Source organism: Dendropsophus ebraccatus, chromosome 4, assembly GCF_027789765.1.
Source record: "Dendropsophus ebraccatus isolate aDenEbr1 chromosome 4, aDenEbr1.pat, whole genome shotgun sequence".
Lineage (NCBI taxonomy): Eukaryota > Metazoa > Chordata > Amphibia > Anura > Hylidae > Dendropsophus > Dendropsophus ebraccatus.
In genome coordinates, this window is record NC_091457.1 from 66,706,215 (window position 1) to 66,728,065 (window position 21,851).

Sequence of the window (21,851 nt, forward strand, 5' to 3'; positions counted from 1 at the left end):
TGTACGTTCTCTCCTTTCTTGTAAGACCCATGTGACCTCAATTAGCAGGAAGCACCTGTGCATATATGGTAAGTACCTCCTCTTTCTCTCATTCTACCTGCTGGTGCATTGGTGAGTAATAACACCTTGTTCACACTTGTGTTGCTTGGCGGCCGCCGACCAGCACAGTGTTGTTTTAGTGTAGGGATTCATGTGGGCCAGAGGTCCTGCACGTGGTACATGAGGCAATATGGTTTGATCAAATTATATACCAACATTCTGGTTTTTAAAGGGGTAGTGTGTCGCTAAGAAATTTTTCACAAAATAACACACATTACAAAGTTATACAACTTTGTAATGTATGTTATGTATGTGAATGGCCCCCTTCCAGTGTTCCCCGACCATGTACCCAGAAGTGTAGTGCAGTATACATACCTGATTGGGTCACAGTCTGTAATCTTGTCAAAGACGTCATCTTCGGGATCTTCGTCATCTTCTTAGCGCCGCACTACCCCTTTAATGTAGCAGAGAGGCATTATTGCAAGCCATGGGTGCAATTTGCAGCCACTCCTCTCTCTCTGGGCTGTAAAATAAAATAAAAGCTACATGCATTGGGTATTGTTATTATACTGACCTAAAGAATGAACATGAATTGGTTCAATTTCACAGCATTTTATGGAAAAATTGGGGATGTTATTAGAAAGTAAAACATTTTTAAGTGAATGTACCACTAGGTACATCACTTTGTGTGTTTTTTCCTTTTACATAAACATACAGTACCCGGGGATGCCGATGCTGTTTTTTTTTTTTTTTTACAACCGCCTTGTTCCTGCGCACGGCGTCTGTCTATTCTCAAGCACTGGCCCACCCCAAAGCAAGAAGGTCTGCTTCCCCCCCCCTCCGTATGATGATTTCCCCTCTCCTCTGTGACAGAGTTTCATTGATTCTAATGGAGCCGCATCCCAGAGGAGAGGGGGTTTCTTCACCCCTGGGCAATTGTGGACAAAACACAGGACCAATGTTTTTAAATAGCCCCATTCACACATTTGTACATGATCCATACAGAGAATAGAAAAGAAAACAAAACATGTAATATGGACAGGGATTTGCAGCACAGATCACTATGTCAAGCACTACTGATGCATATTCCTAGTGCGGTCCGCGGCTGGCTATACAGATGCATGAATGTGGCCTGAGACCTTGCTACTAGAGGAAACTGGAGGAAAGCACCAGGTAGACAGCCTGGCCAGTCCCAATACAATGTTCTTTCTAATAGCAGAGAGCTAAATCAGAGATGCAAAGACGACTAGCACTGGTGATAAACTTTCTGCAGCAGAATTACCATGAAATACCTGCAATATGTAAACGGAATATATCCTAAACCCAGTTTCTTACAAGGACAGAAGGAAGAGACATTTTGCTGTCTGATATTCTTTATCATCACAGTATAATTTACAATGGCAACCAAATAAATAAAGTGCTTTTCTATGTGTCACAGCCAATATACAAAATAGACCATCTACAAGTATGATGTACATTTACACATGCATTTCAGAATTACTTAAAAATAGCACTGCATTATTCAATAGGCTGTAGCAGTTTGTGCGCTATACAGCTGCCGTAATATGTCACTACATTTGCAGAACAGAGAGGATGGTTTGTTTTGCAGGACACATGAAGACATGCATGGACAAACCAATAAATAGAAGGAGAGGGGTGGTGTTCATTCACTGCTATCGGCATGAATAGTTCTGAGGTGAAGTGTTCAGTTGTCAGATTTCTCTGAGAACAAAGAGAACCTCTCCTCACAAGTTTGGGTTTCCACTGAACTGAACTGGGACTCCATTGTATTCCATGCCAGGTCGGCCAGGAGGAAGTCATCCATTGCAGTCTGGGTCTCATTACTAGTCAAGAATAGGCTTCCGAGAGTATCAAAGGAACTGCTGGTGGTCTGCGTTTCAGCACAGTTAAGCTGCACATGACTCTCCAAGGCAGAGCAGGGTAGTGTTTTACTGGTTGATGCTACATCAGCGTGACTTTCAGCATCTGAGGAGTCTGTGCTCATTGAGAAACTAGACTGCTTCAGGATGTTTCCCAAGCGTAAGTGAGAATTACTGTCTAGAAAGAAGTCCAGGTCAGTTTGGGTTTGTGTATCAAACATTTCCATGCCAAGAATGTTGGCATTTCCTTTGTTCGCGAAGGACTGGGTTGAGTCTTTGGAAAACAAGAAGTCTGTTTGAGTTTCAATATCTAAATATTCAGAATTAAGGTTGCCCAACACACTCTCCTCTGTTTGAGTCTGGATGTTTGAGGCAGAAAAGAACTCATCTATGTCAAAGTCTATGCTTGGGTTCTGGTTACAATTGGATGATAAATTAGTGTCTCCACCTGACAGTGACTGGCTAGATATGTTGTCCGACAAAATCTTTTCAAGATCACTCAAGAGTTCCATGGTTTGGGTTTGGTTATCGGTCATGTTTTGTGCTGGGAATGTTCCATTTTGGGAGTTAAAATTCATAAAGGAAGTCTGCTTAATCTCCTCTTCCCTTATGTCTTTGAGGTTATTGGTTTCCAGCAGGTTTTGTCCTAAGGATCCAGAAATATAACTATGGTGGCCTGCCTGGCTTGTTTGTGTAGATACAGTGTAAAGAGAACAAGCACTAGTGAACATGCTATCACACATGACTGACTGGTCCACCAGCATTGAGTTGTCCCTTAACATAGAGACAGTGTTTGTCTGAGTTTCCCGAGAAACACCAAAAGTGCCACCGGAATGGACTGAGGCCACCGACTGAGATTTTGCAGGTAAAGCACCACTTTCTTGAAGTGTCTGGGTCTCAACACTAACAGGTAGCGATATTTGGGCACTAAACGATAAGTCTGTTTGCGAAAAGGATGACACACAGGAATCGGTAGATGTCCAAGAGTTATTTGGCAACATATTGGGTGAGAAGAAGGATAAGTCAGTTTGGACATCAGATGTGGTTCTGGTTTTAGTAGTGTTCATTGTGTTAGAAACAGGAGGCAATGATCCTTCCACGCTGACCTGCACATATGTATTTACAGAACCTACTGGACTACTAGATAAGTTAGCCTCAGTATCTACGCTAGAAAGAACAGTCCCATTATACTGAGGGACTATTTGTAAGGTACTCATTACAGACCCTTGATTGTTAACGGCCACAACCATGGGCTTCATGGAGCACTCCGCAGATGAGACCAGGACTGGCACATGGGCCAGCTGCACCACAGGTAACTTAATAAGTGTCAGTTTTGGTTTTGGTAAAAGGAGTTTTTGTGCTTGGATTGAGTGAATAGAAGGCATATCAGTCGCATGGGAATTCAAATATGTTTCATTGGTAGTAAGCGCTTTCATGTCTGACACCTGCTGGCCAACATTTGTGGCTGCTGAAGACACGGCTGGTGGCTCTTCTATCACAGTTTTCTGATTTAGCTTAGATGCTTCAAGTTTCCGTTTCTTTACAGGTGGGTCTCTGCAAGCAAATCACATATTACATGAACATATTTTTTATAAGAGAAAGAAAGGAGTTATCTTCTAATAGAAAGAATAAAAATGAAATAATGTATGCTTGACATGTCTCACTTTCTATTATCATAAAAAGAACATCCGATTTACTCTCCTCTAGTATGTACCAGCAACTAGTTAATAGAATCCTAGAATCTTCCCCTCCTCCCATAAGCCATCTAAAAGAGGAAATTAAGCATTATATAGAGCACACTGTGCTATGCAGGTTCTCCTAGCAACTCTACAATCTGGATGCTAAGGTGCCAAATAAAGGACTCTACTGAATTAATGCACAATGATGCAATAGGGCATTAGAAAAGGCACTGTCTAACCAATTAAACTATTTAGTAATCTTATGTGATCATTTATAGTCCAAGAAGGGGCAGGCAGTTGTGGTCAGCAATATTGGCAACAGTGAACTTTAAGTACACCATGTAAAATATCCCATCAAATGTAGGCACATTTAATGCACTGTTTGGTCAGTTTAAACAAAGCACAAATCTTTGATTTATCTGAGAACATCTATACTACGTAAATACAGTGTGTGGACGTTCAAAAAGTATAGTGCGGGCTCAGGTGCTAAGCTGGCATAGCAGGTCACTCAGATGCAGGTCATTTACCCCCCCTAGATGCAACTGTCATTTGGGACACCAGTATCTAAGAAGCTATATGCCTGGTGCCACAATGCATTTGCAATGCATTTATGGCCTTGTGAAGGAAGCCAAAGCTGCCATGATAGAACATCTACTGCACCCCACCATAGCGTAGTAGCAGAATGTAAAGTGATTAGATGCTGCAATATGTAGGTACTGCAGGGTACTGAAAAGTGTTTGCATTGTAAAGTTCCCTACAAAAAGAAGTAAACTAAAAATAATAGTTGGTATTGACGTGTGAAAGTGTCTTAAAGTGACTGTACCACCAGGCCCAGGCTGAAGCACTGGAGGCGGGCCGGCCCACTCTTAGTGTGAGGAAACCCCCGCCCCTCTATGATAGGGTTCCATTGATTCTTATAGAGTCACGTCATGGAGGGGCTGGGGTTTCTTCCCACTAAGGCATACCTCCCAACTGTCCCGGATTCCGCGGGACAGTCCCGTTTTCGGGGTGCTGTCCCGGAACGCCCCCCCTTGTCCCGCAATACAATACAAAACAATAAACCAGTAACTCACCTGTCCGCCGGCCCTAGCAGCTCCTCTCCCGGCAGAGCGCGCACTCCCGTCATCCTCCGGGGCGGGCAGCGGGGTACAGAGACACTGACTGTGCCGGAAGTGACCTGCAGGCTCCATCATGACTCACTTCCGGTACAGTCAGCGTCTCTGTACCCCGCTGCCCGCCCCGGAGGATGACGGGAGTGCGCGCTCTGCCGGGAGAGGAGCTGCTGGGACCGGAGGACAGGTGAGTTTCTGGTTTATTGTTTTTTTTAGCTGGGGCCACACTATATGGGGGATTGGCTACTCTGTGGGGCGCTATATGGGGGCATTGGCTACTCTGTGGGGCATATATGGGGGATTGGCTACTCTGTGGGGCATATATGGGGGATTGGCTACTCTGTGGGGCATATATGGGGGATTGGCTATTCTGTGGGGCATATATGGGGGATTGGCTATTCTGTGGGGCATATATGGGGGATTGGCTACTCTGTGGGGCATATATGGGGGATTGGCTACTATGTGGAGCACTATATGGGGGATTGGCTACTATGTGGAGCACTATATGGGGGATTGGCTACTCTGTGGGACGCTATATGGGGGCATTGGCTACTATGAGGGGCATTGGCTACTATGTGGGGCATATTTGGGGGCATTGGCTACTATGTGGGTCACTATATGGGGGCATTGGCTACTATGTGGGGCATTGGCTACTATGTGGGAACTATATGGGGGATTGGCTACTTTGTGGGGCATATATGGGGGCATTGGCTACTATGTGGGGCGCTATATGGGGGGATTGGCTTCTATGTGGGAACTATATGGGGGATTGGCTACTTTGTGGGGCATATATGGGGGCATTGACTACTATGTGGGGCACTCTATGGGGGCATTGGATACTATGTGGGGCACTATATGGGGGGATTGGCTACTATGTGGGAACTATATGGGGCATTGGCTACTTTGTGGGGCATATATGGGGGCATTGGCTACTATGTGGGGCACTATATGGGGGGATTGGCTGCTATGTGGGGCACGATATGGGGATTGGCTGCTATGTGGGGCACGATATGGGGATTGACTACTATGTGGGGCACTATATGGGGATTGACTACTATGTGGGGCACTATATGGGGATTGGCTACTATGTGGGGCACTATATGGGGGGATTGGCTACTATGTGGGGTACTATATGGGGATTGGCTACTATGTGGGGCACTATATGGGGATTGGCTACTATGTGGGGCACTATATGGGGATTGGCTACTATGTGGGGCACTATATGGGGGGATTGGCTACTATGTGGGGTACTATATGGGTATTGGCTACTATGTGGGGCACTATATGGGGGGATTGGCTACTATGTGGGGCACTATATGGGGATTGGCTACTATGTGGGGCACTATATGGGGATTGGCTACTATGTGGGGCACTATATGGGGGCATAGGCTACTATGTGGGGCATATATGGAGGGGGATTGGCTACTATGTGGGGCACTATATGGGGGCATTGGCTACTATATGGGGCACTATATGGGGATTGGCTACTATGTGGGGCACTATATGGGGGCATTGGCTACTATATGGGGCACTATATGGGGATTGGCTACTATGTGGGGCATAGGCTACTATGTGGGGCACTATATGGGGGCATAGGCTACTATGTGGGGCACTATAATGGGGGATTGGATACTATTATAGGGCATTTTTGGGAGGATTGGATACTGTATAGGGCACTATTCAGTCAGCAGCATGTGGTGACTGTAGGGGAGTGGCTATGGAGGGTTGCTATGGGGCGTGGCTATGGAGGGTTGCTATGGGGGCGTGGCTATGGAGGGTTGCTATGGGGGCGGGCTATGGAGGGTTGCTATGGGGGCGTGGCTATGGGGACCGCGGCGCACATGTCCCTCTTTGCTTTTTGCAAAAGTTGGGAGGTATGCACTAAGGGTGGGTCGGGCTGCCTCCAGTGCTTCAGCCTGGGCCTGGTGGTACAGTCACTTTAACTATTAAAATATAAAGACAAGACGAATAAGCTTGTGGGAATTGACATGAACTGTTTTGGAACCAGATGTGTTGTTAACAGCACATGTGGAGTCCTTATATACAAGTATTGGACTTGAAGCAGTTAGATTCTATATGATGTTGACTAGTTGGGGCAGCGACATCTACTGACAGATATTGGAATTACTGATTTTTATTTTTTTAAGTGCACCTGTGATCTTTTTTAATACTGTGTTTTGGCAGTTCTGCAGTTTTCCTAAACTCTGTTGGTGTGTACATGAAGTGATGTCATCTGCCCTCACAGCCTGCCAACTAAGGGCAGAGTGCAGTAAGGAAATAGTAACTGCAGCACACATGGTACAGGTTTCATTTATCCTTCATGATCTAATTCTGCCTCTGTAAAGCAAATTTCCACTCAAAACAATAAAAAGTAGCCCTATACCTGGGAATGTACTATAACCACTGATGTAAAGCTTAGCATAACTCTACCTGGACTCTGATTTATTAAAAGCTTGGCATAACTACCACTCCCATAATGACAAAACATATCAAGGCATGATACGAGTCAGCACCCTCTGTATACGCTAATTTACATAGAAATATTACTCATGCTTCATTACAGCGCATCGCATATTCATACAGTTCTCCCGCTCCCAGCATCTTATCACAGATGCTGCCTGGGCGGAGGGAGGACTCTGTTACAGGCATTCCACATCCGTATTCCGTGCGCAACACGGAACATGTGAATGCAGCCTCAGATCTCCACCAATCGACAATTGATGGGTAGAGATGAGCGGACCGGCATCGGCGCTCTCTCATCATGCCTTTGATCCCGGCCGCATACTTGCGCTACCGCGAATATGCAGCCAGGATATTCCAGGGAATTTGACAGGGATTCCCTGGAATATCCTGGCCGCATATTCCCGTGAGCTCAAGTATGCGGCTGGGATCAAAAGCATGATGAGAGGGCTAACTGCGAGCAGTTTACTCATCTCTATTTATGGGCTGTCCTGAAGCTAAACCCCGATAACTCCTTTAAGGCTCTTCAAAGTGAAGGAAAGAAAAGAATATTAAAAGCACACCTATCATTTTAACAAATTTCTGAGAGGTCACAGCCACATGTCAGAAGTTTGTATCGCTGAGGGTGGGGATGCCAAGATCCCTGCAGATCGCTAGAACAAAAGACAGAGGCGCTCAGTAGCCCGCACTCTGCCCCTTTCGTCTCCATTCTCACTGCTAATGTAGCAGCAGACGGAATTCTAATAGGAGCCTAAGGAATTTTCGGTAGACGCAATTACCAAACGTTATATCACAGAAGGAGACAGCATTTTGTAGAGATGAAAAAAAATCTGTGGTTTTATTCACACCCCTGCGATATTTCGGCTTAACACACTAGCCTTTCCCCAAGTAGCCCTGCTTGAGAAAAGGTAGTGTGTTTAGCCGAAACGTCGCAGGGGTGTGAATAAAACCACAAGATTTTTTTTCATCTCTACAAAATGCTGTCTCCTTCTGTGATATAACGTTTGGTAATTGCGTCTACCGAAAATTGCGTCTACCGAAGATTCTCGCTGCGAGCCCGGCAGGTCCTGGCAGTTCCCATACACTACATACTTGCTGTGGTCTAAACGACCGCAGCGAGTATGTAATTATACCGCCCTTAACCCCTTCTGCTCCCGCCCGGCTCCCCCGCTGTAAGCATACATTACCTGTCCTCGCTGCACGGGTCCGGCGTCCTGCTCTCCCGTCCGGCCAATCAGTGGCTGCAGCTGGGCAACACACTGATTGGCCGGACGGGAGAGCAGGACGCCGGACCCGGGCAGCGAGGACAGGTAATGTATGCTTACAGCGGGGGAGCCGGGCGGGAGCAGGAGGGGTTAAGGGCGGTATAATTACATACTCGCTGCGGTCGTTTAGACCGCAGCAAGTATGTAGTGTATGGGAACTGCCAGGACCTGCCGGGCTCGCAGCGAGAATCTCGCTGCGAGCCCGCCCGTGTGAATATACCCTAAAGAGCCTGAAACTACTACAGAAGCCTTTTTTTTCTTCTCCCCAGGTTGGTGAGAGGGGAGGGCAATTTGTAAATAAAATTAACATCACAAGTATGTATTTTATTAAAATAAAAATATATATAGTGAAAGGTCAACTTTTTGGCTGATTATAAACATTCTATATGAACATTAGACTTGTTATATTTACGAAACTACTGTCCTCAATAGATCAAGAGTGCCAATAAGGTTGGTTTTATAGATCACTTCTTAGAGATCAGCTCAGGTGAATTCACCAACTGGAGGCTGACACATCTAAAGCTGCCCATAACAACTAGAAAGTATTCTGTTCCCCCAACCTCCTTTCAAACATACACTACAAAAACAATGTCCATTATCCATATTTTAGAACAATTGTTCCTCATTTTATTATTTTAACCTAAAAGTTTGTAATGTCAGATATATGAGTGGTAAATAATTTACCTGTGTTCAACAGGAATCTCATGGCCCATCCGGTGGGTATGTGATAACAGGGCTGTTCTGCTAGCGTAAGGACACCCACAAGTGCACTTAAAGGTCTTTCCACAGTATCCAATATGCCTCTTTAAGTCCCACTCTGTGCCATACGAGTTTCCGCATTTGTCACATTTGTGCTTTTTCTCAGCATGCATTTTCATGAAGTGCTGAAATATACAAAGTTGTTGGTAAGGCATAGGATATAAAAGAGTTCGTACCAAGAATTACATTTGTTAATTTTGAAACTAACAGCACAAATCACCTCCACATTTATTGATATGCAAGAAAATTGTATAATAGGTGTTATCAGCATAGGAAAGACATCAGGTCTACAAGGAAACAGTAAACAATGGACTTGATTCAGCTCACCATTCGCAAGATGTTCAACCTGACATGGTTCTCCAGTATCCAGAGCGCATGGAGCAAAAAAAAAAAAAAAAAAGTCCAGCTCCCAGCTCCTTAAAAACTTGTATTCTTTACTCTTGATACATTTTCAAAATTCCAGCAAAGTTAAAAGCACTGTTTTTAAGGTTGCTGGAATTTTAAAGTGACTCTGTACCCACAATCTGCCCCCCCCCCCCCAAACCCCTTGTACCTTTAGATCGCTGCTTTTAATCCAAGATCTGTCCTGGGGTCCATTCGGCAGGTGATATTGTCCTAAAAAGCTGTTAAACTTGCAGCCCTGTGTGAGATTGGTGTGTGTATCCCCGCCCTAGGCGCCGTCCCTCCTCATCACTAGGAACGCCCCCAGGTAGGGTTTTTCCTATTCATCACCTGTCTGAACACTGCACAGGTGCCTTAACAATTTAGCTCATGTGCAGTGTTCACACAGGTGATGGATAGGAGAAATTGTTCTAGGGGCATTCCTAATGATGAAGAGGGACGTGGGGTGTCGCAATCCTATGACATGAATATTCAAGGTCACGCCAATTTGACACAGGGCTGCAAGTTTAGTTTTTTAGGACAATAACTGCATCACTTGCTGAACAGACCCCAGGACAGATCTTGGATTAAAAGCAGCTATCCGAAGGTATAAGTGTTTTTTTTTTTTGGGGGGGGGGGGGGGGGGTGAGGTCAGATTGTGGGTACAGAGTCGCTTTAAAGATGTACCGAGAATAAAGAATACAAGATTTTAAGGAGCTGGATTTATTTCGTTGCTATAATCTACAAGGAAATAATACACATACTGGGAGAGCACAATAGCATCCAACTTTTGAGACCCCAACACAGCGGCCTACATGGTGAAACTTTTATGTAGCTTTTAGGCTGCAAAAACCATAAGCGAGGAGTACTAGGGAGGTGCTCTGATGTGTAAAGATAGGCTTTTAAAGCGACTCTGTGCCCACAATCTGACACCCCCAAACCACTTGTACCTTCGGATAGCTGCTTTTAATCCAAGATCTGTCCTGCGTTCTGTTCGGCAGGTGGTGCAGTTATTGTCCTTAAAAAAAAAAAAAAAAACTTTTAAACTTGCAGCCCGTGCCAAACGGGAGTATCTGTGCCCTAACTTTGCACCACCCCTCCTTCCCACCCTCTTCATCATTAGGAATGCCACTGAATCATTTTCTCCATGCTGAACATTGCACAGGTCCTTAACATTGCACAGGTGCCTGGAGCATTCCTAATGATGATGAGGGCGGGGAGGAGGAGGGACAAAGAGGTTGTGCAAAGTTAGGGCACAGATACTCCCGTTTGGCACGGGCTCCAAGTTTAATAGTATTTTTTAAAGACAATAACTGCATCCCCTGCCGAACGGACAGGACAGGTCTTGGATTAAAAGCAGCTATCCGAAGGTACAAGTGGTTTGGGGGGGGGGGGGGGTCATATTGTGGGTACAGAGTAGCTTTAAGGCTATATTAGATGGGCCAATGTAGAGAGAATGAGTGCCCATCTCACAGCTCGATTAACTGTGCAGTTAGGGCACACAAATGATTGATGGATAATTTGTGCAGCCGTTAAAACTCCACTGTCAACCACACATCCTGTTAACACTGGGCTTTGAGCGACTAATAATTTACGTTATTGGACACACATGGGATTCAATCAGCCAATCTATCGGCTAATCGCTGGCTTTTACATTGGCCAATTAATGAGAATTCCTAGGAACACTTATTTGCCTAATAATCGGTCCATGTAAAAGCTTTTACAGCTCAGATTGAAGGGTTTCAGGCTTTTTTTTTTTTTTAAAAGCATCATTCCTGTCCAAGATGTGTCCAGGCCTGAGGAGGAAAAGTGACAGCCACAAGCTGTAGCAACCATCTGTCTGATTTATGTGTATGTCTATTCATTTGAAAACATTATAAGGGTGCCTTCACACCTACCGGATCCGTAGCGGATCTCACTTCTGCGGATTCGCAGCGAGATCAGCTGCGGATCCAGTACCATTGATGCCTATGTTAGCACATACTCGCAGCGGGATTGACATCCCGCTGTGACTATGTACTTTAACCCCCTGGCGCCCACAGCCCCGCCGCTCGCATTAGCCCCGCCACCGGCATCCCGGTCCCGCTCAGCCGATCAGTGTTGCCGTGCGCTGATCGGCTGAGCGGGACCGGAGCCGGGAGCCTCACTGAAGCCGCGCCACCGAGCAGGTAATGTGATACACAGGCATCAATGGTACTGGATCCGCAGCTGATCTCGCTGCAAATCCGCAGAAGTGAGATCCGCTATGGATCCGGTAGGTGTGAAGGCACCCTAAAAAAAGAAAACCTATAAATACAAAATAATCAGCAAAGAAAGTGAAGCAGGGTGTTGCTTCTATATGGGCCAAAGAAAAGATGGGGAAATTTATGCTGTTGGCAGAAAACATACCTGCTTTACACGGGAGAACTGTGAGAAAGGCCGGTTGGTTCCTCGGGGGCATCCTTCTATTGGACAGCAATACAGTTTTTGTGAAGCCTTTAAATCTTTCCGTAGAGTAGGATTTGTTATACCATCCTGCAAACAAAAAAAAAAAAAAAAAAGCTGTAAAGGAATTGACTGAAGGGTGAAACCAATGCTGAAATAGCAGCTGCTGGAAAATCCCTGTGCATTAAGTGGACAAGAGGGGTATAAAAAAAAGGGACATCATTGCATAAAATTTCAAGTCATTTACAAGGAATAAATCTGGTGTCACCAGCCAACACAATACACCGGCCCCAGAGACAACCAGACATATGGGACTTCCAAAGTGACAAAATAAGGAAGTCCCTAAATAAAGCAGTAGCAGATGAATAACACCAATGAGCTAAAATCCTTCAAGGACACCAGAATGTCATGTTTCCCACACCATAAAAATGCTTATAGTTTTACTGACAGCATACAGTATTCCAATACTTAACATAATACATACAAATGTTCATACTTTACATACTACGTACATACTAATGCTAGGCGCACCCAGCTGTCCCTACCTACTTGCCTCAGCTACCCTAAGCTGAGAACTTGGTGACGTCCCCTTACTGCGCAAAAATACACAAAACGCAGACAATACAAATAAATATGGGAGTTAAACAAGCAGGGGTCAGAACCCTTCAGGCAGTGGAGTACAGAATCAGAACAACGCTCAAAGACTAATAGCAAGCAATGGAGTCTGGGCTAGAGAACTGTCTATGGGATGTCAAGTCCCAGTCCAGAGTGTGATTGGACCAGCCACACAGACTTAGGGCCTACGGATTCGGCTTGGAGATTACAACGGGAATTTCCATCCGCGGACTCCGCGCAAAATCCCTCCTGCTATGTCTTTTAATGGGAGGGCTCAATGTCAATTCTTTGAGCGGAGAGGTGCAGAAAGCAGAGGCAAGCAAGCCCTAGCAGGAGGTATTCGGGAGTCCGTGGACAGAGGTTCCTGGCGAAATCTCCATGCCGAATGCGTAGTGTGAACAGGCCCTTACAAGGAAAGGAATGAGTGACAAACACAACTTTCCATCACCAATGAGACTAAACTATCTGCAGCCTAGGACAAGGGTAGCAGAAACCCAGAGAGATGTGATGGAAACCTGTCAATCACCACACAGCAAGTACTGAAATAAAACAGTTTAGACTGGTGCAAATGAAACATAAAATTCAAGGACTTAATCATGGACAAAAGCAGTGTCTCGGCTGTATTTTACTGAATAGGCATGAACGGGACACCTACTTAGTAAATACTTAGGGCCCTATTCCACCGGACGATTATCATTCAGAGTATCGTTAAATCGTTCAAATCTAAACAATAATCGTTCGGTTGAAATGCAGTTAACGATTAACGACCGAACGAGAAATCGTTGATCGCTTTATAAGACCTGGACCTATTTTTATCGTTGCTCGTTCGCAAAATGTTCGCATTGAATAAGACGTCGTTCGGTCGTTCGCAGTAGATACGAACGCAATAGCAAAGAAATAGGGAAGAAAAAACGATCGCAAATACAATCATAAGTAACGACTATCGTTCCATGGAAATGAGTGAACGTTTTCAGGTCTTTCGCAATAGCGGTCGTTTGAAATTGTTAACGACGCAAAATCTGACCCTTTCAGGTAGTATCTTACGCCTTTTTTATAGAGCGAACTCCGTCTCATCTTCAATATCCAGATACAATAACCCACTACAATCAATGATAAATTCCAAATCCACCTGATATGATTTTGGCTTTATCAATGTCTCATTGTAGGGGGGGGGGGGGGGTCCATATCATGTGACCCCTCAAAACAGGACTATATAAATGTCTTACTACTTTTACTCCTCTTAGCCTTCGCATGCAGGCTCTGGAATAAGCAGATCCAAAGGGTCACACTGCTTTCCTGGAGCCACTATAATGTATGAATATGATGCAAATTAGATACACCCATAAACACAGCCAACAACAGTGCCAGGCTGCCAAGGATTTCCAACATCTCTAATACAGGTTAAGGGGAGTAGTGCGAAATCTTTCCCAGCCAGTAGATTGTGAGCTGCAGACCATGGTAATCCCAGCTGAGCCCAACGCTTTCTTCTGCATCTGTTACAACATGCTCTGTGAACATAACCACGTGTATGGTAAGTAGGCAATTCTGTTCATGTTGAGCCTTGAGTACACGCACAAGAGAACCCCCACCCTGGTGACTGGGAGGTGCCCTGAATGCAGCATTTCTCGGCTGTCCTATTTTGTCAAGGTAAAAGGTTCTGTTCAGTTGTTGCTTGGTTACAGCAGATTCTGAGAAAGATGAAGGGCAACCAATACAGCATGCGACAAAGCTTTCCTAGGCTTCTGAAAGACAAACTTTGTCATATGGTTGCATATCTTTTACTACACAACCATAGAAGAGAAAATACAGAGCTCCCTGTCCTCCATGTTTTTTACACCCATTCATTCATTCTGGTAATTATGCTACTAAGCAAAGGTAAATGGAGCCAGCTGTTGTTGTCTCCAGATTGGATGGGGTTTTGAAACTCAGTTCCATTGAAGTAAATGGAGCTTAATTGCAAACCGCACCTGAACTGGAGACAACAGTAGGGGGAAAGTGGCCATGTTTTTGTAGCGGCGCGCTGACATCATCCGCACGCAGTGCAGGCGTCTTCTGTAGTCCGCGCATGCGCAGTACGGCGGGAGACGCCGCCGACGTACTGCGCATGCGCGGACTCCGGAAGACGACGGCGCTGCGTGCGGATGATGTCAGCGTGCCGCCAACGTGAAACGGAAGCCGCCGGGTCACGTGGATGGAAGGCAGACCTCAAGCATGCCCCTCTGGGCGTGATTACAGCCATTACAGACGCCCAGGACCTGTGACTGATTCTGCCCACCTTGACTAAATCTGCCCATCGTGACTACTTGCCAGAGGTACCAAAAGTACCATTAGTTAAAAACAGGGAACCCCAGAGCCTCTTTGAGTAAAGCAGTGGTCATATATGTGCCCTGCCACTCCATTCAGACTCTAGGGGTCTGACAAAGAATATTGAGTTAGGGGAAAAAGTGTCACCAAAATTATTAAAAAGTATGCTTAAAATAAAATCTTTACTTAAAGCGAGACCATACCCATAAGCTGTCCCCCATTAAACTGCTTGCTGCTTTTAATCCAAGATCTGTCCTGGGGTCCATTTGGCAGGTGAAGCGGTTATTGTCCTAAAAAACAACTTTTAAACTTGCAGCCCAGTGCCAAGAGTGTCTGTACCCTAGGCTTGCACCGCCTCTCCGTTCCTCCTCACCATTAGGACTGCCCTAGGCAGCATTTCTTCTATTTATCACCTGTCTGAAAACTGCACAGGTGCCATAACCATCCAACACAAGTGCAGTGTTCACACAGGTGATAATAGGAGAAATCCTGCCTGGGGTGTTCCTTATGGTGAAGAGGGCAGGGAGGAGGGATTTAGAGGCGGTGCAAGCCTAGGGTAGAGACATTCTAGGCCACGCCAATTTGACACAGGGCTACAAGTTTAAAACTTTCTTTAGGACAATAACTGCATCACCTGGCGAACGGACCCCAGGACAGATCTTTGATTAAAAGCAGCTATCTGATGGTACAAGCGGGTGGGGGGGGGGGGTCAGATTGTGGGTACAGAGTCGCTATGGTGTTCTCAGCACACAGACCCCGACCGATACACTTCTGACTTGTCGCTATAACAAGTAGAGAACTCCAAGTAGAGAAAAATTTAAATTGTGATTATGAGAAAGCAAAACTGCACGGATGGGACCAGATGATGTAAGCAGAGTAGGGTATTTCCCATCCCCAGAATGAAGCCAGTGATGGGGAATGACAAGTGGAATGCATGTAGGCTCCAGGCATGTGCTGCAGACAAAGGGGAGAGGTTACATTGTATCATGCAGGGACAGCACAAGCTATTAATCCAAGCTGCCTAGAATACCAGACTAGAGAAAAAAAATATTCAATATCAAAAACAAAAAAGTCAACCAATAGGAAATCAAGAGCAAGTTTTTGATGTGTTAGGAACTTAGGCCCACACCTTCACAGTAGGGACTATTTAATATCTTTTAGGGACATTATTAAAAATAAATAAATCACTGACCATTACAGTATAACCACTAGTGCAAAAATCTTTCTTTCAACTCTACTGGGTTTAGAAAGTTATATAGATTTGTAATTTACTTCTAGTTAGAAAATCGCCAGTCTTCCCATACTTATCAGCTGCTGTATGTCCTGCATGAAGTGGTGTTTTCTTTCCAGTCTGACACAGTGCTCTCTGCTAACATCTCTGTCAGAGACAGGGACTGTCCAGAGCAGAAGAGGTTTTCTATGGGGATTTGCTGCTGCTCTGGACAGTTTCTGTCTTGGACAGAGATGTCAGCAGAGAGCACTGTGTCAGACTGAATATAATACACCATTTCCTGCAGGACATACAGCAGCTGATAAGTATGGGAAGACTGGAGATTTTTTAACTAGGAATACATTACAAATCTATATAAAACTTTGAAACCAGCTGATCTAAAAGAAAAATTTTGCCAGAGTACCCCTTTAAAGGGACTGTACCACCAGGCCCAGGCTGAAGCACTGGAGGCGGGCTGACCCACCCTTAGTGGGAGGAAACCCCAGCCCCTCTATGATAGGGTTCCATTGATTCTAATGGAGTCAGGTCATGGAGTGGCTGGAGTTTCTTCCCACTGGGGGTGGGTCGGCCGCCTCCAGTGCTTCAGCCTGGGCCTGGTGGTACAGTCATTTTAAACCCTGCACTACATATATTGGGAGGGGTGGATAGGGGACAAGTTAATTTTCCCTGGACAACCTCTTTAGTTATACAGCAAGACAAGTTTATTAGAGCTTTGTCAAAACAACTTGGAAAACCTGCTTAAGGTGACCCGCATTTTTGTAGATGTTGTGGCTGTTTCTTCTATGGACGAATCTGCAATTATGGTCAGCATTAGGACAGGTAATTTTTTGGCGGCACAGATTGTGAGTCAAATATATGTGCAATGTGGAGAGCACAATATAAATCAATGTGACCTGAGTTTGTCTGTAACCGTGAATCAGCAATTATAGATTTACTGAACATGTGAATAAGACAATAACATTTGTTGCTACAAATTTATAACACCTCTATGGGTCCTTTTACAGAGAGATTTATCTGACAGATTTTTGAAGCCAGGAATGGATATGAAAAGAGGAGAAATCTCAGTCTTTCCTTTATGACCTGTTGCTGGCTTTGGCTTCAACAATCTGTCACACAATCCCTGTAAAAGAACTATTAACCCCTTCACGTCAGCCATCTGTATATATACGTTCCTATTGCACATGCCCCGTGCAGTAGGAATGTACATATACGTTCCGGCTTTGACGGGGCTTTGTGATGAGAACGGGATCGCTGCAGGGACAGCGATCCCGTTCTCATCTGTGTACAGCACCGGAGATAATGAGAATCAGCTGCGATCCCGCAGCTGACCCCCATTAACCCCTTAGTGACCGCCGAAACGGCGTTCACTAATGGGCCGGTGCCGCCGCTGTATTTCATCTCCCCCCACCGTGAATCCACGGTGGGGGGAGATGAAATAAGTAAAAATCAGACCTAGTCCCCCTAGTGCCCCAGTCACTAACCCCCCCTCCCGCGGCAGCCATCGGATCCAAGATGGCCGCCGCGATCACTGTGAACAGACTAATGTCTGTTCACAGTGATCAAGCAAGAAAAATGAATGAAAGCCCCATGCTCTCCGCCACCGGAGAGCATGGGGCAGTCATCGGGACCCCCCCTGTGGGGTCCCGGTACAAGCGATCAGCGGTATATACTATATACCACTTATCGCTTGTGCCATGTGCTCCAGGCACTTTTTATCCCCTGTCACCATGAATGATTGGTGACAGGGGATAAAAAGTGATGTCCCCCCACCCCCCAAGTCGCCCCCCCACCCCCCCTGTCACCCCCGTCCCCCAGTCACCCCCCCTTCCCCATATACTCACCGGATCCACGGAGCTCCTTCTTCTTCCGTGTCCTGGCTGGTTATGAAGTGCGCATGCGCTCCACAACCAGCCAAGCTCTGAAAATTTAAAGTGACAGAGGCCAATTTGGTCTCTGTCACTGAACTATGATTACTGTGATAGAAAATATCACAGTAATCATAGTAATACAGTGAAAATGACAGCAAAATCTGCAATGGAAAAGCTAATTGGCGCTCCTTCCCTTCTGAGCCCCGCTGTGTGCCCATGCAGTGGTTTACGCCCACATATGGGGTACCGTAGTACTCAAGAGAACATGTGTTACAAATCTTGGGGTGCTTTTTCTCTCATGTTCCTTTTGAAAATGAGAAACTTTAATCTAAATGTATATATTATTGGAAAATTTTAATTTTTCATTTTTTTACAGCCTAATGGTGAATACTTTCCTCCAGCCCCTGTAGGGTTAAAATGCTCATTATACCCCTAGATTAATTCTTTAAGGTGTCTAGTTTCCAAAATGGGGTCACTTATGGGGGTTTCCAGTATACAAACCTCCTAAATCAACTTAAAATAAGAACTGGTCCCTAAAAAAATCAGTTTTGGAAACTTTCACGAAAATGTGGTAATTTGCTGATACATTTCTAACCCCCGTAACACCCTAAAAAAGTAAAATATGTTTATGAAATGAAGCCAGAATAAAGAGGACATATTGGTAATGTGACTTAGTAACTAATTTATGTAATACAACTTTCTTTTTTTAGAAGCAGAGAATTTCAAAGTTCATAAAATACTAATTTTTTCAATTTTTCATGATATTTTGATGTTTTTCACAAAAAAACACACAAAGTAGTGACCAAATTTTGCCACTAACATAAAGTGCCATATGTGACGGAAAAACAATCTCAGAATCGCTAGCATACGTTAAAGCATCACTGAGCTATAAGCGCATAAAGTGAGACAGGTCAGATTTTGAAAAATGAGCCTGGTCTTTTAGGTGCAAATAGGCTCGGTCTTGAAGGGGTTAAAGAAGCACAGACTAATCTACACTAGCTATGGGCTAGCACAATTTTCAGCTATAATTTACCAGTTTTCTTGTGTGAATTACAGTGGTACCTTGGTTTAAGAGTAACTTGGATTAAGAGCGTTTTGGTTGAAGAGCTCACAGTTTTTCCAAATTGTGACTTGGTTTAAGAGCATTGATTTGGTTTAAGAGCTTCCTGTACTGGGTGGGAGGCAGAGCGGGGTCTACAGCACTGTACTCTGACCCAGGAAGTCTCCCTCACCTTTCAAATCATAGCAGATCCACTTCAGGCTGGGGCTCACATCAGGGGACAGGACTGTGGGGGTAATCTCTCCATAGCTGTAACCCCTCTCTCCCCAGAGAGTGCTGCATTTATGTGCCCACATCTGCCCTGCTCATTCCTTCATACTCCCTGCTGTCTTTGCTAGCCCTTCTGTTTCCCATCCTCTCCATTCCTGCTACAATATGCCTGCACTTGCTGCTATAATGTGCCTGCACTCACACTCAGCCATACACACTGCTGCTATAATGTGCCTGCACTCACACTCAGCCATACACACTGCTGCTATAATGTGCCTGCACTCACACTCAGCCATTTACACTGCTGTACAGAAAAGTTTCTGGCACTGTCCTCCTGCACAGATCGGTGATTCTCACTTTCTGGTACCTATAAACTGCTGCTGTTTTTCAGGTTTATGCACTTACTATACATTATACTCAACATGATGATTGCTATACTGTACAGTAACTTATAATGTGACATTCAGCTGTTTCTAAATGTTTGTTTCATTTGTTTTACATGTTATTCAGAATAAAAAATAATTTTTGAGGTGTGGAACCAATTGTCTGCATTTCAATGATTTCTTATGGGAAAATTTGCTTTGGTTTAAAAGTGACTGTACCACCAGGCCCAGGCAGAAGCACTGGAGGCGGGCCGACCCACCCTTAGTGGGAGGAAACCCCTGCCCCTCTATGATAGGGTTCCATTGATTCTAATGTAGTCACGTCATGGAGGGGCTGGAGTTTCTTCCCACTAAGGGTGGGTCGGTCCGCCTTCAGTGCTCCAGCCTGGGCCTGGTGGTACAGTCACTTTAAGAGTGGATTTGGATCACAAGCACGGCCCCAGAACAAATTATGCTCGTAATCCAAGGCATCACTGTATAGTAAGTTCCCTGGGCTGTGGGATGCCATGTTACCTTCACTTTAAGTGCTGCCTACTCATTAAAAAAGTATAACAAAGTGGTAAAAAAAAAAAAAATTGCAAATTTTTGCATAAAAATGAGCAACTTTTATACTTACTTTATACTGTATTGATACACTCAATCCTAACGAAAGATTCCTAGGGTAACAGGCCTTCACTTACCACTGGTATACAGTATGCCGCTCGCTACCTGCAGACCTGACATGCACACTCCACTGGCGGCAAGGTAGCCAGGCCATGTGCAGTCACATGTTCAGTGTAGGACGCTGAAGACAACCCTAGAACCATCACACTTTAGTGGCTTATGTTGTACTGCTGGAAGACCCCCCCCCCCCCCCCCCCCCCCCCTTTATGAAGGGACGGCCACATCATACCCTGAAACACTGATGGGCTCTATTACACCACCAGACTCCCACTTGGTGGGGCCATGGTGGTCTGCCTTATCCATTGGGTGTATCCCTACAGTGTGCTCCTATCTAGTCAGAAGAGACAGAGTGACAAGAGAATGGTTGTCAGCTTACTCATACCCATTAACCAGGACAGGACAGTATGCCAGGTAGACAGGCAGCGGACCTCTGCTGTGCTGTGATGACAGGGTAGCATCCCCACCTGTATACAATACAGCACTGCTCCCCAAGCTGTTCTAAAACTATGACTCCCATCATGTCTGACAGACCAGGGCATGATGGGTGCTGTAGTTTTGCAACACCTTAAGAGCAACAGGTTGGAGAGAACTGCAATAGAGAATAAATGGTTATTACCAGACAGGCCTCTCACTTGGGTACCATTAGAATGCAGCCTCCAATGTAAGATGGTAACCATGGAATCACACCTATGTATGTAACACACCTATCCTCCCCATTACCACCAGTATGGAATCTATATGTGCTACCATTACACCCCCCTGCTGGTTTTGTTTTTTGGTACCTCCCAGATTTAACTCACCTGCACTCCATGGGACTTCACCAAGTGCATGTTCAGAGCGGGGGGGTTAGGAAGCACTTTACCGCATCCATTCACGGTACATAGTATGTTTGTACGGACCTCCCGCGTAAGCTCTGTCACTGATGGTTTCACAATCTCCCAGTGCTCGCAGGAGTACAGCGCCCGTACCCTGGGCCCTCCATGGGCCGCCATGGTACCGCAACAACAGCGCCGTACACACAACCGGCGTGCACACAACCCCACCCCCCTGGCCCAGTACGCCGCCAGATCTATTTCCGGGGCTGGCCGAAGGAAAATAGCAGAACGTTATTAGCAGAAACGCTGGTAATTTACATATGGGGCGGGGTATGCCTTAGGGTGTGGCTTTACGAGTTCTCTTCTAGTTCTCAGAGAGAACGTTGCTCCGCCTAGCGTGGGTAACCTTCCGCGTGGTGTTACACCTGGAAAATAGTTCCTGCACAACAGATTTATGTGCCGTGAACATCTAGCTTACAATACCAACTATGTGTAAGTGGCGTACACAACACTAAAGTATATATGTATACAGAAAATAGGAATAAATAGCCTGCATATAAGTAACCAGGCTCATTAAAGGGGGGCTCTGGCTAAAAGCAAAAATCCTGGATGCTTTGAAAAAAATATGTGATCTTTTTCTACTAACAGTAAAAAAAAAAAATCCAAGATTTTTAAGTCTGTGTGTCTGTGACATTTTTGACAT

At 45.2% G+C, this 21,851-nt stretch overlaps 1 protein-coding gene across 1 annotated transcript; it reads right to left on the reverse strand.

Moving 5' to 3' along the window:
* Window positions 1–1,424: 1,424 nt before the first annotated feature.
* On the reverse strand, window positions 1,425–21,408 carry ATMIN (ATM interactor). The gene is made up of 4 exons (XM_069968485.1): window positions 21,134–21,408; window positions 11,964–12,089; window positions 9,120–9,319; window positions 1,425–3,473 (listed from the first exon to the last, which is right to left on the reverse strand). Exons 1-4 carry the CDS (start codon window positions 21,323–21,325, stop codon window positions 1,745–1,747), a joined length of 2,247 nt encoding a protein of 748 aa, XP_069824586.1. The 5' UTR covers window positions 21,326–21,408; the 3' UTR covers window positions 1,425–1,744.
* Between the last annotated feature and the right edge of the window lie 443 nt (window positions 21,409–21,851).